General features: G+C 34.4%; 2 protein-coding genes across 4 annotated transcripts; both read right to left on the bottom strand.

Moving 5' to 3' along the window:
- Positions 1–2,030: 2,030 nt before the first annotated feature.
- LOC137824224 (glucan endo-1,3-beta-glucosidase 4) lies at positions 2,031–4,223 on the bottom strand. Its single transcript, XM_068629757.1, has 3 exons — positions 3,545–4,223; positions 3,201–3,455; positions 2,031–2,564 (listed from the first exon to the last, which is right to left on the bottom strand). The coding sequence occupies exons 1-3, from the start codon at positions 3,609–3,611 to the stop codon at positions 2,527–2,529; spliced, it is 360 nt and encodes a 119-aa protein (XP_068485858.1). The 5' UTR covers positions 3,612–4,223; the 3' UTR covers positions 2,031–2,526.
- Positions 4,224–4,295: 72 nt separating this feature from the next.
- LOC137824222 (histidine kinase 2) lies at positions 4,296–14,727 on the bottom strand. Of its 3 annotated transcripts, none has more exons than XM_068629754.1 (14): positions 13,283–14,727; positions 12,577–12,849; positions 11,432–11,890; positions 10,265–10,540; positions 9,573–9,742; positions 9,230–9,442; positions 8,960–9,146; positions 8,694–8,745; positions 8,383–8,606; positions 8,189–8,287; positions 7,042–7,697; positions 6,036–6,530; positions 4,829–5,438; positions 4,296–4,641 (listed from the first exon to the last, which is right to left on the bottom strand). In XM_068629754.1, exons 1-13 carry the CDS (start codon positions 13,592–13,594, stop codon positions 5,186–5,188), a joined length of 3,669 nt encoding a protein of 1,222 aa, XP_068485855.1. In that variant the 5' UTR covers positions 13,595–14,727; the 3' UTR covers positions 4,296–4,641; positions 4,829–5,185. The 3 variants fall into 3 exon arrangements, with proteins under 3 accessions (XP_068485855.1, XP_068485857.1, XP_068485856.1); XM_068629756.1 differs by having other exon boundaries at positions 12,676–12,849; positions 13,283–14,623; XM_068629755.1 differs by having other exon boundaries at positions 12,601–12,849; positions 13,283–14,622.
- Positions 14,728–16,786: the final 2,059 nt, after the last annotated feature.

Raw genomic sequence — 16,786 nt, 5'->3', positions numbered from 1 at the left:
TCGATTTTGTCACTTAAAAAAACTAACAAAAATTTATTTTAATAATTTATTTTCTCTAAATACCAAAAAAAAATCTAAATTAGGAACGAAAATTAATTTCGTATAAGAGTAAAAAAAGACATTTTTAATTTTTTTTTTATTATTATACTTGTTCTCTTGTAAAATAAAAGAATAAAGACACCATCTCCTATGAAAAGCATAGTATTGTCCAAAAAGTAAATGACACGTTTAATCCAATTTCTGAGGGATTAAGCATTTAGTACTTAATTGTAGGTTATTTTCTAGAATTTAGGTATTTGCCAATTGCAATTTAGAATTCTTCAAATATGAAGTCAGAAGTCAGGTATTTGATGAGGGCATTTCAACACATTAGACCAAGAAACATTGTGTGCCATGGTCTGTTTATTTCCTTCAAAGTTTTTAACATCTGGGAATTTCAAGTTCAAATTTTGGACTTGAAATTGTCAAACATAGTACCATGTTTTAGCTGGTAAAGCAAGCCAGTTTTAGGTTAACCTCATATTTCTTCATACTCAATTTTCTAATAAAAAGTTTCACCAAAGAGAAATAATTATTTAGGATTTGTAAGATTATGTTAAACAAGTAAAAATTATAATTTTACAAGAATGGTGTATTTAACTTGTGACATGATTAGTATTAGGGTTTAGGTGAGATTCTTGGACTAGGATTACTCCTCAATTAATGTACATTTTTTGTTTTATATGATGTCTTAATCAGAATGTCTGATTTATTTGATTTATTCAAATTGCAGAATTCAGCAATGACTTTGACTTTGGAGGAACCACTCTGTTATTCTAATTCCAAATTCAAAATAGAGACAGTAGAATGCTTCACCCCTCAAATTATTCTGGTTGACTCTTTTGTAGGGCTTCTCAATTTGGTTCCTTAAGTATTGGAGAAACCATTCAAAGTCCATAGATATAAGAGCAAAAATATTACACAGGAATATAAATGCTATATATTTTTTTTTATGTAGGTTTTATAAAATTTAGTTAAACTTAAAAATATATTTTTTAATATTTTCATATTTTTTAAATGCCAATGATGATTCTGAGAGAAAGAGAAATAATATTTAGGCAAGAACTAGTTTAGTATTGTTCTGGTACGCTCAATATAGTTTTACTTCGTTAAGGAGGTTAAAGAGTTGATGTCAAAAGCAGTTTATATACTTCTTCCTCCTTCAATTCACCAAGATGTCTATTAAAGATAAAACCGTGACAAAACACCAATCTCTAAAACAGACAATATCTTCGATACAGTAATTAACCCTAAGATGTCTCAGACTTAAAGTCAGACAAGTATAGAATGACAAGTATATAGAATGTTTAGTTTTTCTAGGGAGCCTTCTTTTTAATAGTTTTATTGTTATCAGCTTTTAAAATACTTTATTAATTGAAATGTTAAATTATTTCCACTCTTCTAATATAATAAGTATTTTTCAATAAAACTCTTCTAATTTATTTTCATAGCACCAATTTTAAATATTAGTGTTAAAAAATAATATTGAATATACTAAAAAAAATTGACCAAATGTTTCAACTGATATAATTAAATTGACCAAATAAATTGAGCTTAAACTAATTCACTTTCGTTGAGACCAGTTACTGTATGGCCCATTTACCTATTGATGGGCCGTACTTCTTCGTACGGAGGCCCATTTACCCTTTTACTTGTATTATTCTTAAAAAAGTAAAATTTATGGGGAAAAAAAGAGAGCTAAATTTGAGATATTTCTTTCAATATCTATCAGATTCTTTTGGGTTATTTTTCAAAATATAATTTTTACATTGTGAAATAAATATTTCAAAATAAAAAATGAGTGATAAAAAAAGGTTTCACACACTAAACATACATTGAAACAAATACATAATATGTGGATTTTAAATTCATAAACATAAATATTTCTAAAACATATTTCCAACTGTTATATGATTATTTTGTTGAATATTAATCCCAAGTAAGTCATGTTTTATATTTTCAAATTGCAAAATTCAAAAACATATTTCGAATTACAAATTTAAAAATACATTTTAGATTGTATAATATAGAATCTGAATATTTCATGGTCTCTAGATTACACAACTTCACTGACAGATCTACAAATTGTGCTATCCAGAATCATGGATAATTTAGACTTTTCTCCCAACTATGGAGGTGCAGGAAGAAAGTACATGGTCCTAAAAGAAATTGCCTTGTCTAGAGGTTTGACTGTTGGGCCAAATTAATTTAATTGGGCCTCAGGTCCAGTCCAGAACAATTAGTACTGTTTCACATTGTTAAAAAAAACTTGAAGTTAAACGGCACTACACATACATTAATATAGGAAAAACAAAGATTTTATGCCGTTTCAGCCTTCTACTGAGATAAAGTGCAAAGTAAAATTTCAGCTTTATCAATAGTATAAAAAAGGCCCCAAAAAAAGTGCTTAATTGGAGTTTGGGACCACAGAAAAAAGTTCGAGCTCTGGTTTTTGCTGCAGTAGTTTTAAGTCTTCATTCACAGTTGCTATCGTAGAATGAAGTCATAGTGACAAGAATCATGACCTGTGAGCAAACATTAAGCATAAAAAGGTTATAAATCACCATTATTCATACAAACATACACTTTGTTCAATGTTGCAGACTTAGAACAGTTTAAAACTAGAGCATCAGGCATAACCTATGTAGCACAGACACGGATACGGAGATACGTATAATTTCTAAAATGTAGGACACGGAACACGGATCTATATATTATATAATTATAAATTGACAATAAATATTTATGTACACAAGTATGTTTCAGATATTTTTTTGGAATAAAAAAGATGTTTTTCATGACTAGTTCAAAAGAATTTGTTCCTTATTTTTATAATCATAATAAAAATTTATACAATAAATTGAGTTTTTAGAAAATTAATGTATTTCTCCTTTTTACCGTGCTAGAATTGTCTTTTTTTAATTTGACACTTCACCAATGTGTCTTACGAATGTCATACAAGTATCGTTGTTCGATACGTGTGTCCGACACAGACATATCATTTAAGAGGAGTGTACGAGCCTCAAAATCTATACTTAACAGATTAACCTTCAAGCATCAGGTTCATTAAAACTGCACCTGTTGCCATGTGAACATGCATGTGTCCTAGTTAAACCAAAATAGGAAATCAGAGAGTGATTCATGAATCAGTTTGAACTTACTAGGATCCACTTCTGTTGTCATGGCAGCACCTCTGAAGTTGCAAGAGCCTCCACTGTGCTTGAACTTCTGATAGTAGCTGTTGAAGGCATAAGAAGCATGGTCTTTTAATGTGTTTGGAAAATAGCAAGGTTGGTTCACTTGAATTTTTCCACAATCTGCACCTCCTTTTCCACATGCCCAGTCCAAGGCTGCCTGCAATTCATTCTCAGTGGCCTGCTCATCAGCAACACACCATTGCTCAAACTCTGCATATGCTGCATGGATGCATTGCACTTTTTGAGATGAACACAATGCAACAATAAAGAGAAGGAATAAAAAGTTACAAGGAACATTTTAATGTTACCTGTTTTTGGAGGAATCATGTAAAGGAAAAGTAGAGGAAGCATCAACTTCAACATGAATGTTGCCATTTTGGAGAAAAGATAAGAGAGACTTTGGTGATTGATAGAGACTAAAGAGTGTATAGAATAAATACCAAAGACATAAGCAATGTGGCTGCTTATATAGTACACAGATAGCCAAAGAATAAGCAAGGAAGTTATGGTCTCTTTCTAACGGCTAAGAAGGAATTTTATGTTATTATTCCCTTGCAAGTGGATCATGCATGGTGGTCACATTGAAAGTGGCCTCTCCCTTCAGAATATGATTACCCTTTGACAGAAAGAACTGAGCTGTAACATGACAAGATTATTTGTTATTTCTTATGCCACTTCCAATTTTTGCGGTTATGTGATGCTTTGTCACGTGCTCAGCACTCACAGAAAGAAAAACGCACAGAAAAGACTTATATTCTTAACTTTCCCTGTGGTCAGAAGTTCTTCCAACTCAACAACCATTTACCTTTTTTCCTTCTCAATGACAAAATGATTGTTTATCTCACTTCCTTCTCTCTTCCTTACTTTCCACACACTCCTCAGCTTTAACCCCTTTTTTATCTTTTGCCCTTTTCAGTGGGAAAAAAGTCTTAGTTCGTTAGTGGTCCTCATGTTCTGCTGTCTCATCTGTCAAACCTGAGGCTTACTTGTAGCTCAATATTCAACTTTAATGAATTGGACATGTTTTAGCCTTGAGAATATTTGTGTGGAGAGAAACAGTTACAACTCAGTGACAAGTTGAAATTTCACAAGTCACGAAATATTGTTACATATGCCATTCTACCAGGGTCATGTAATGATAACTTTGCTTTACAAGTTACTTACAAAATTCAGAGGGTTCAAAGATCTTTCACCCTTTTCCATCTTGGCCACAAAAATTGAATCAATGATGCTGTCACTGTAACATTTTATCTTAATCTAATTGCTCTAGATAAATATTTACAAAGAATAATCAGAGATGGGAAGCAGGAACCAAAAACTGGTTATGTACACCAATGCAATTATGCCTTCTGTTGATCTCCTGTCCTGCAATAAGTGATAACATCTTGAACTCGAAATCAGCATCCTGGAAAAATATGAAAAAAGGAACAGAAATTATTAATGGGTGAATAGTCTTACAAGTAAACTCCTCACCATGGCTCATGATTATTGAACTTCACTGGAAATTTATAATTGTAGCACATGCATCATTACTAAGTGAATGAAAGGCACTTATAGTATAAAAATCCAGGGATGATGAACATGGTACTTACTATCACAAAACAAGACCACAGCTGAGATCCATGATGCAGAATTGATAGCTTTGATGCTGGCAAGCAGTCTTAATCAGGAACACATCATCTGGGGTATGTCCAACCATTACAATATCTGGCATAACTAGTCAAAATTAATCCACCCACTAGCTCTTTTAATGGAGAAACTGACACTTGACCTACATTGCTTGAATTCATAGTACACATCACTTGACCTACGTTGCTTGAATTCATAGTACACATCACTTGACCTACGTTGCTTGAATTCATAGTACACATCATGCTGGAGATCGGTCAACACTTGTCAGCAGGGTATATGGACTACTAATCAGTCATTTTAACCTAGGCACTTCCACACTATGAATCTGGCAAGAAGAACCGTGCCATTGCCGTATAGAGCTGCTCTTCTTCAAATGGCTTCGTCACGTAGTCATCCATTCCGCAATTTCTGCATTCTTCACTTGAACTCTGAGTTGCATCTGCTGTCATTGCTAGTACTGGAATGTGCCAATAAGAGATGTTACCATACATCTCTGCAGATGCTTGCCCACACGCAATTTTCTCATTTACCTCGCTCTCCAGTCGGCGGATTTCCCTTGTTGCTTCAAAACTGTACCATTTCAAATAAAGAAAAATACTTTTAAATTAGATCTCAGTCATGGATCCAGGTGTGTGAGATCATGTCTAGAAAAGCATTCAGAGTCTGAGATTTCTAAAATAAGTTAACTGGTCATATGTCACCCCTAAGGATAACATAATAACAGCATGCACATTGCAGGATTTATCAACTCCCTTAAATACAGTAACCGAGCCTCTGGCAAAACTGTGAAACTAATCCCAGAGGATAACCTAAAATGTGATAACATATTTTATATATTCTAATGAAATTAATTACAAGGCATGGAAATAATCTTAATATCTATTTATATAGACACAGAAACCTTAAACCCTAAACTCTAAATTATAATAGATTGAGTAGTAGACCCCCAGAAAAAATCAGTTGCGGTTAAAATATTATAGGTAGTAAGTTCTTTAGCAAAAGAAAATAAGCATAGGGGCCTGACTTTTGGCACCAGTTCTACTGATTATTATCTACTTACTAGACCAGTCATTGCTCCTTATTTCTATTCCTATAGGTGACAACAGTGTCTTAATTTGCAATAAAAATTCAGAAAACTTAAAAAATAGGAATAAGAAGATAAATTACCCATTCATTTCTGGCATTTGGAGATCCATAAAACAAGCATCAAAATTATGTGGCAGTTTAAGCACCTCCAGAGCAGCCATGCCACTCTCCACAGAAGTAACTTTTGCCTCGTATTTCTGTAGAAAACCTTTTGCAACTCTTCTGTTCACTGCATTATCATCAACCACCAAAATTTGTTTGTTCATTAATAAACTTCCAAGTTTGGATACTTTCTTCCTATTTACTTCATTTTTTTCAGTGCCAAGGGATTCTTTGTAAGATTGAACCAAAGAACTAAGCCAAAGAGGCTTCGTTAGTATATCATCTATGATACCAACTGACTTCAGCTCAGCATGTTCATCGATGCTAGGGTGGGCGTCCAGGAGATAAATCTTTGGCAAAATTGGATCCCTTTTGATGCCATTCTGTCTAAGCTTCCTGATTTTGCATAAGATAAGACATTCTTTATCCCAAGCTTCCTTGTCTATCAAAATCATGGCCAACTGGTTTGACGTACTGAAGAAAAAGCAAAAGTGGTAATTTAGTAAATCAAAACCTAATGTCCAGTACAAGTTTATGGACTAGAAATTGACAATCTTCATGTTTACTTCATGACCATTTACACCTTAAAGATGCTAGCTACTATTGAACTCGAGCAATTACCAATTTTGAGGAAATGTATATTATCTTAATGATAGAATTTATCAAACTGATTCAAAAGAACCAATAAATCCAATTTAATTAATACACAAACTGAGTTTTCCCCATAACACCAAGCACCTTAATCCTTTACAAGATCAAGCAACATTCATATTTCACGTGAAAGCAAGCATTGAGGTTCATCAGGTCAGTCTGGGAAAAAAAACTATTATTGTGAATGTCACCTATTTTTTTTTCATACTCAATTTCCCATAAAGCAGGTGATACTGATTTTTTATATTCTAAAATCCACTTTCCATTGTAAATGACTAGTACATGTGAAGTATTCTGAAGTCTAACAAGCTACACTGCCAAAATGATAAATTACCTCATGTTGCAAGTATTAGATAGACAAGAGCATGCAGAATTCAGACTATTAGTTATATCCACAGACATTCCTAATCTCTGCAGATGATATCTTGTGACCTCAGCTCGGATCTTTCTACTATCTACCACTAATGCTCTCAATCCTTGGAACTCTGAACCAAAATTATTATTCTGCCACATTGCATCTAGAGACGTGCGTTCTCCTTTTCTGAAAGTTCCAGTAAAGGAAAAAGTACTTCCAATTCCAGGCTCACTTACAAATCCAATTTCACCTCCCATGAGGTCAACTAAGCATTTACTAATGCTCAACCCAATTCCAGTTCCACCATATGTTCGGGAGGGGGAACTATCAGCCTGCATAAAAGGTGTGAATATTCGGCTTTGTGCATCTGTAGGAATTCCTGTACCTGTGTCCTCAACTATTACTAATAATTGAATAATTTCAGGATCATCTGTGCTACTTAACTTCTCAAAATTTGCCCAACTTTTCCATTTGTTGCATACAGGAAACCCGCTTAATGTATCATATGTTCTGTTTGATACGTCCTGATTGATGTTGAAGCCTTCGCTCAGCACTGCATCCATAATATGAAGTGGGTTCTTCACTTCATTTGCCAGATGAACAGAGACAAACACATGTCCTTTATCATGATTGAACTGAAATGCACCAAGTAAACTTATTAAGACATAAATAAGCAATAAGATTCATTATCTTTTATTCAGCGATAAGATACATTAATTTAATATGAAGTTAGAGAAACATATAAATCCTTTAAATTGCTTGTGTTATTACAATGTCTTATCATTGGCACGAATCACTTGCTGGTGAAAATTAAAAAAAAAATGAAGACAAAAAGGTGATACTGTAAAGAAATAGTGAATAAAGCTCAATATCACCAGGATTATGGATGAATTTACTTATTAACTCTGTTTTGATGTCTCAAAATCAATCCGAAAAGGGCACGCACACTTTCAAAAGGATAAGATCAAAAGCTGAGGGATTAATTGATAAGGTGGGTTACAATGCCTAGTATGCTTCAAAGGGAGAAAATGCAGCAGCGCCTAAAATTATGAGATGTTTCCAGCATAACAATATATGTGAAGAATAATGAATCACAGAAAAAAAAACAGCATGAAATACAGCAAACCTTGACTGAATTGCTGACAAGATTTGTAATTACTTGCCGGAATCGTTTAGGATCACCAATGACAACTTGAGGTACATGATTGGATGCATAAACAGCCAGCTGGAGTCACAAAAAAGTATAGAGAACAAAGTTCAAGTGAGACTTAATGTAAAATTGAGGTACAAAATTAAGGTAGCTGAAAGATAGAATCTCACCTCTATTACTTTAGATTTTTCAGAGAAAGGAGATAAAACTTCATCCAGAATAGCACGTGGGTCAAAAGCTACAGCTTCAAGCTCAAGCTTTCCAGCCTCAATCTTAGCCTGATCAAGAACCTCGTTTATGACTGATATGAGATCTTTACCACTATCATGTGCAGTTTGGGCATAATCCATCTGTCTTTTATCGAGCTCAGTGTCCATCAACATTTGCAGCATACCTGAAAAATGATTTTAAATGGCTGATAATTGTCACCACTTATTGACAGGTTGGGATTATCAATTAAAAGATCAATACTTTCAATTACCTAAAACACCATTCATTGGAGTCCTGATCTCATGTGAAACTGTAGCAAGAAACTACAAAAAGGGAAAGCGATTCTCAGAGGTGAAGTCCAAAATATTAATTTTAATTAAGTAAAAGAATATAAACTATTAGAAATAATTCTGATGTTGAATGATGATAATCATGATGCAATAAGCATCATAATTGTGTGAGAATTCCAAATTCTTGACACCAGGCTAACAATTATTCTGCGTAACAGAAAGTATAAACCACATAAATATACCATACCTGGGATTTTGCCACATCTGCAGCCTCAGCACGACTTTTTAGCTTACTCATTTCACTATAGCCATGCTCAACTTTTATTATTCTATTTATTGCTGCATAAAAAATATGACCCACAAGCAAAGTAATAACAAACACCCCCCCTGATGCATTGATTGCTGTCCAAGGTAATGGAGGCCTCTGCTTGAACCTGCAAAAGAAAAGGAAACGGAAATGCATTGATGATATGTCAATTATTGGACATCACACAATTATGATAGTGTGAAAGCAAACCTGCAGTGCATTTCATGTTTTCGTAGCGGATCCCCAAAATCTAGGCTGCTTATGCGTAGTAGGCCAGTGTCAGTAACATCAGTACCATACATTGTGATAGGTGCAGATGCATCAGTTGTGTCGTAAACATTTACAACAATGGTTTGCTTGCTGGCGAGTTGATGGAGAAGCTTGTCCACCAATGATGGAACATCATAAGATGCACCCAGATACCTGCATATAAATAGGTACCAATATACACATTAACACTGTTGTCATTCTCTTCTTAGGGGGAGGTATATCAGAGCACACATGAAATGCATATTTTAACGAATAGACAGTTAGCTGTAGCCTTTAAGATTACCCCACAGTCGCTTCAATACGTTGCTCTGGTGTAGCATCTAAAGGAAGATTAGTGTTATAGACAGCAAATGTAAGTACAACACCCAGGTGATTGGACTTTAGTAGTTTAAAAGGGGATGTGAGAACCCCCTTTCCAGATGCCCTTGCTCGCAAAATATTCTCACGGTCCTCCTGGGTAACAATGCAACAAAATATTTTCTTTTAGACAGCCAGATAAATTTAACAAATAATTCTATAGATAATAACTCCTAGTCGTATTTCTTCTTAGTCTATCACTGAGATGAGAGTGAATAAACTGATTAAGCATGAAAAACAGGAGATGACAGTGCTCACAGAGTCATCTTATTGATGTTCAAAAGTTTGTATGAAGTTGATTCTGTTTATGGCACATTTAGCTTTGACTGTTCAAAGTAAATTTTGTAAGATACAGTGTTAAGTGATCTCCAGTTCTATTATTCCATTCCATGTATACAAACTTTAAGCATCTAATGCTACTACCTTCCATGAAGAAATTACAAGGACAAAAGTCTTTCTAACTGATGACTTCACACTATAGTTTTCTCATGCTTGAGCAGAATACACAGTGAAGAACATCGACGGGAATGTAAAATTTGTAGATTTTAAGCCATTGCCTCACAATTTGCTAAATAAAAGTAAATCATGTTAGGATGACAGCAAGCTATGCGAACACACCTTCCCTGACATCATGTCAATAGATACAATATGGGAAACTGTTTCTTGAGCAAATATCACTGGTGCATATTCATCTTGAATGGGTGCTGGATCCAAATTTCCGGGAATGCAATCTTGGACTAATGCCTCATTCTCTGTTTCCATTTTCTTAATTGTCCACCCATGCTGTTTCTCAAAATGCATCCTATCTGAATGAAGAACTTTCAAAGCATAAGCAACACCACTAGTAAGTGGTCTTTCAAATGCTGTACTCTCGGTATATTCTCCAAAAATTTTCTGCAGTAAAACAGAAGCTCCAGTGTTATTTTTCCTTAGTTTTTTTTCTTTTCTTTTATTGTTTTCAATTAGGAAAGATAGCATTACAACAAGAACAACATAGGAAGGATCATAAATATAACATGATTTGAAAATGGAAACCAACACCATGCAATATTCACACATATCCAAACGTTACAAGACTTGGACAATTCTCTCCCCCTCCCTCAAGCTAGCTTTTGGGGTTGAGTAGACTTGGCTAATAAAAATATATAGCAATGACAATGAAAAATGCTGTCTTTCTCTTAGTATAGCTAGTAAAAGTACCAAAATGAATTTGTTTGATACCCTTCTAGACATTCTCCTTTGTGATTTAGTTTTAGCAACAACATTACCATAACGCAATGAAAGTGGAGAAGCCTCAAAAATTTATTTTAGGCTAGTTGTGGAGAAAAAAATAATCATAAAGCAACAGCTTAACTTCATTGTCTATACTTCTCAATAGCTTAATTTGTCAGACAAATTACAGATCAATAGCTCAACCTGAACTCCAATCTTTTTTAATATTATCATATTTTTTCAGCATTCCCACTTTTTCCCCTTACTCTTGCTCATTTTATTTTATTTTATTATATATTTATGCAGTTGTTACTACATGAAAGTGAGGAACTGTGCCTTTCCCCTAGTTTTACAGATGAGATTTAGAATCATATTTTGCTCTCCTTAGCGGAAAAAAAACAAAAAAACTTATACTTTATTCTTTAATATCATGAAGCCACACAAATATGACAGTTACATTCACATAAGATACACTAAGCAAAAGCATATATACGACATGCAAAATACTAGTCATTTACCATGCCATGAGTAAGTCTGCATAAGATGATGGAGCAAGAAAATTGAGTACAATACCTGGTCGATTGCAGAAGGATGTTTATCATGGTGAAATGTAGATACAAGGATAGCCAGAGCATGAACATGGTTCATGCTCACATTAAACTGATCTTGCAGCATACGGGCTCTCTCATCACACATATTGGTTAGCATTTCTTCTCTTCTCTGCATGATGTCCATATTTAGGTGCCAAAATAACCAAAAGGACCCAAATATTCCAAGTGACACAAATATAACTAGTAACTTTTTCCTCCACCTCCCAGCACCCCTTGAAGGACCCTGTGCAAAATGCTTCAGCCGCTTTTGTTGTGCAGCTGGATGCCCCTGAACTAGCTTCTGCTTTTGACTCCTCCATAGTAAACAGAAGTAGGACATTACAATTCCATTAAGGACCCACCAGAATCCTTTAGTTAAATCAGATGAACTCACATGACCCCAAATTGCAGATACCCTCCGTTCCAACGGTTGCACAATGTTCTGCAAATCCAAAATGAATTAGCAAATTAATTATTTAATGAAAGTACATGTTTCAAATAAGCATGCAAGGAGTGCACGTTTTAATGGTCATAACACGAACTTATAAGCAGAGTCTGTGGTATAAATCACAACATGGGAAAGGCAATATTTGCAGCAACTAACCCAAAATCCACTAGTTTTCCATCAATATGACTATATAATAATGTTAGGTTGTAGGTTGAATGATTTAAAATGCTAGACTATCACTGGTAATGTCATATCTTTTACACACCAAGACAAGATTTATTAATGGCATAGCCAAACTAAAAAGAATGTTATGATTCTGAAGGCAATTTAAGGGATTCTATTGATTACATTCAATTCAAGTGCATTCAAAATGGCACCACTGTAGAATCAGATGATGCATTATTAGTAGTTGCATTTCTCCCCTAGCTTCCACAAACTCACCATTCTCACAGAAAAGGAAAGCTAGGAATCCTAAAGTTCGTCACTATGCCCTTTTATCTCCATTCAATCAACTACCACCATATTATGCCCCCCTAGGATAGGTTGAGCAGTGAGGAAAGGGAATTGTAAGCTAGACTATAATTCTTAGATACTAACAAATTTTTAGGAGAACCAACAATTTAAATTATTGGACTATTGAGCAAAACAAATACAAGTTTTATCTTTAATAAAGATTCTACCTTTCCACGGAGGAAATAACTAACCAAATCAGTCGAAAGTGCAGTGCCCGAGGCCAATGATACATAATTTTTGAATGAGACTGATAATTCAAGTCTTGCCTGGACATAATCATTGAGAATTGGACATTGTTCGATAGGTTCTACAGTGTCTGCTACACATATACGCTCCTTTTTTGACTCCTCATTCTCTGGACACATTAACTGTGGAGTGCTGACCATGCCACTCCTTAACAGCATCCGAAGTCTTCTTTCATCAATACAGTTGAACAAAATCTGCAATATAGACAGGTAAGATGGAGGATAAAGACAATCACTTTGTTTACTGTTCATATTCATATCAGCAACAACTACTGTTTTGTTTTAAAAATCTAGGAAGAGGGCACCCGTCACTTTTAGAAATCAACCGATTCTACAACATAAAGTGATGCTAGAAAAACCTTGCGGAGAAAAGAATCAGAAGAGGATAGTTGATACCCTTTCATTAAGAGAATCTCTTGGTTTCCATTGTTTTACACCTTCCACTCAACTCAAATATACAACCCAACAAGATGGTGTTTGTTTAACGAAAATAACGCTCAACAGAAAGAGCAGTTAGTAATAGAAGAAGCCAAATAGTTAAAGTTTCTGAGCAAAAGTAAATAATTTTCCTCCACGACCACAATATATGAAGCTAGAAATTGCAAGAAAGGAGGAGAGTGTGATTCACCTGATCTGATCCAGGGAACAAGGAGGCCAAAGCATAAATCTGTTCCCTACTAACATTGTAACGGTGTAGCAAGATTCTTGCTCTTTTTTCACAAATTGCTTCATTCTCCTTGTTCACCAAATAGCTACTATTGAAGCTCAAGATAAACCAAATACTCCCTATGGCAACAAAGCCAAAGAACCAAAGGAGCAAGGGTTTTCGCCTACATGTCCTGGGAGAATTAGACCCATGCAGAGGCTCATTCACCTTCCAACACTTCATATTCGATGGTAATCTACCATTCGAAGCTGGAGGCTTTCGATTCACAGACATACTTGCCAAATTCACCAAAGTAATAGTCTTGAGGATTCAAGGCAAGCCCCAGATTGAACAGAAGATTCAAAAAACTGAAGCACCAGGCACCCCACCATGAATCTTCAACTGCAAAGCTGAATTGAAGCAAACCCCAAAATTTCTCTCACCAATCCACCCCTCAGGGCGCATAAAGTTTGGTACTTTAAGCTATTTCCACCAGGCAAAAGAGAAAAGTTGCTCAAAACCCAGTTGGTATATCTCAGGAAAGGAGCTCCACTATGCTTGAACTGGAGTGGTCCAACCAAAAAGTTTGTTTTTTTGTGGATATCCGTGAAGATTGAAGCTGAAGAGATAACAATAAGAAGAGGTGGAAGAGGAGCATGGGGTAATTATCACACCAAATCAAACCCACTGAGAGGAATTGTGAATGAGATGGGAAAATTTGTTCTTTTTCTATAACAGGTTGTTTCTGCCTCACTGACCTCTGAACACCCAAAAGAAACATCAAGAGTGGAACAACATCACACAGTGACCATCATCTTCTTGCAATTTTTGCTGATATAACCCATTTTGTTTTACAGAAACAAAACGCTCAGTGTCCCTCTCTCTCTCTCTCTCTGTCAATCTCTCTCTCTCTCTCCAGTTTGGTGTGCAGCATTAGCTAATTGAGGATGGATCATGATTATCTCATCATCTGGTGGGGAAGGTTTAACCAAAAGCAAACAAAAACCATGATTAAAAATCAATTTTTTAAAGGAGAAAAAAAAACACCAACATTTTTTTTAATACCAATTATTACTGTTTATTCTTTTATCACCAGCATAATTGAATTTCAGGGGTTTTAATTTAACCAACAATTTTTCTTTTAGTTTTCAACTTGTATTTGGTGTTTTGCTTTTGCAAGAGTTGAAAAAGACCACACCCTTCAGTGTTTAAAGAGGGAGTACTCCAACTGTGCACTGCAGAATACGGATTTAAGTGCCAGAAAAGATAAAGAGAGTCAGAAAAAAAAGATGTGAGAAGAAATGGTTCTGGTGAAACGGTGTGAGAGAGAGAGAGAGAGGGAATAAGAATTTGAAAGATAGAGAGAAAAAAAAAATGATCTTTTTTCAAAAGGGTACAATTGACAATGCACCAAGCTCATTGTCCCCTTCCCAGTTCCATCAGAAGTTGAAATTAACACTGTAATATTATGTTGAGATTGTACTGGAAGAAGAATGTGCAATTATTCAGAGGGGTGAAGGCTAATGTGCGCATGGTGCCAAAAGATTCTGGAATCAATGGTTTTTGAGAAAATTATATATCTGCTATATACCTCACCCACCCATGTTTAATAATCAAAGAAAGTCAGAATCAAGCCACCAACAATGCTACTAAAAAAACTCCCATTTACATTAAAAACTACCATAATTGCTTTGACCATCATTGCATGCCAATTATTATATTAACTCATTCTTTTTTATCATCTTAATTAGGTGTCATCAATGCCACAAAAAACCCTTAATCTATAGTTTAGATCTCTGAATTTCTTGCCTTCAGAGTTAACTCATTGTGGGATATGGAACTAGGCTTATGCTATTAATTAATCATCATTTATGATTAGTAAGTTATGTTTTTCTTTAGTTTTTCAAGTGGAACCCACTTTTCTCAGTTTAGCTATGGCTGTGATATTTGTCATTTCTGCCCAAAATAGTAACTACCAACACTGTTTCACACACAGACACATTATTGTTGTTAATGCCCTGCCACAACACTTCAAGAAGTGCTTAAAAAATAGGTTAATTATTAATATGGTTGTTGTATTGATTTAAACCTAACTCAATCTCGTAAAATTAACTTATAAGGTTAGGTTTGTATTCACTTTTATATTGTATGTGGGATCTCTAACACACCTTCTTCACGTCGAGAATAAGAGTTTGTACGTGGGATAATATATTATAGATAGTTCGATAACGGTCCGATAGCGAGTGATCTGATAAGCTCAACAAACACTTGTTAAGATAGATTCGAGATGGTCTTGATACTATATTAAGAAATGAACTTCAGCTTAACTCAACCTCATAAAACTGGTTTATAAGGTAAGGATTATATCCAATTATATATTGTATGTTATTTATAAGGTAAGATTTATATCTAGTTATATATTGTATGTGGAATCTTCAACAGAGTAACACAATACCAAGTAGGAAAGTTTAGATTTTTTTTTTAATTTAATTATAAAAGATGCCATGTTGTTTTTCACTTTCTTGTTGCTTCCAATCTTTTAATTTTATTTATATGTTGAAATAGAAAAGAAAAAAAAAAGACATTTTCTGAGAAACAAAGAGCTCCTTAAATACTGGTGTTTTCACTGATATAAATGTTCTGGTATGATAAATGATAGGAAACAAAAATCCTTATTATAAATGCAGGTGAATTTGATTTGGTGATATAACAAAATATATTGGAATATGATGATGCAAGCTGAAGTAGCTGTGTTTCCCATTGGCACCATTACTTTGTTTTTTTATGGAGAGTGTTCATAATTGGCGATTTGGTTTGGCACCATTGCTTTTCTTTTGGGTCTCTTCATTGTTGGCAATTTGGCACCATTAACTTGAAGTACGTTTATCAAGTAAAATCATAAAATATCTATTCACATTAATAAAATATCATATTTTTCAACTCTGTCGTTATTATCATTCTTATTATTATATAAATAAACAAACTTTGGCTGAAATATAAGTTGAGATCTTGCTTGAGATAAGTAGTGCTTCTATGTTTTACTAGAAAAAAAATTTTAAAAACTAATCTTTAGACCCTTGATTTATAGTTTGATTCCCTTAATTTAAAGAGTTTTATATGATAGTTGTAAGCTCGTGCGTGACATAACATATTATGGATAATCCGATAACGGTCCAATAGGGGGTGGCACGATAGACTCAACAAACACTCGCTAGGATAAGATCTAAATGACTCTGATATCATATTAAGAAATAGACTTTAAGTCTAACTCTACCCATAAAACCGACTCATGAAGTTGGGATAATATATTATGGGTAGTTCGACAACGGTCCAATAGCGGGTGACACGATAGGCTCAACAAACACTCGCTAGGATAAGATCTAAATGACTCTGATACCATATTAAGAAATAGACTTTAAGTCTAAGTCAACCCATAAAACCGACTCATGAAGTTGAGGTTTGCACCCACTTATATATAATAAAATA

Source organism: Phaseolus vulgaris, chromosome 8, assembly GCF_000499845.2.
Source record: "Phaseolus vulgaris cultivar G19833 chromosome 8, P. vulgaris v2.0, whole genome shotgun sequence".
Classification (NCBI taxonomy): domain Eukaryota; kingdom Viridiplantae; phylum Streptophyta; class Magnoliopsida; order Fabales; family Fabaceae; genus Phaseolus; species Phaseolus vulgaris.
Note: the sequence above shows the minus strand (reverse complement) of the source record. Positions and strands in the feature narration are given on the sequence as shown.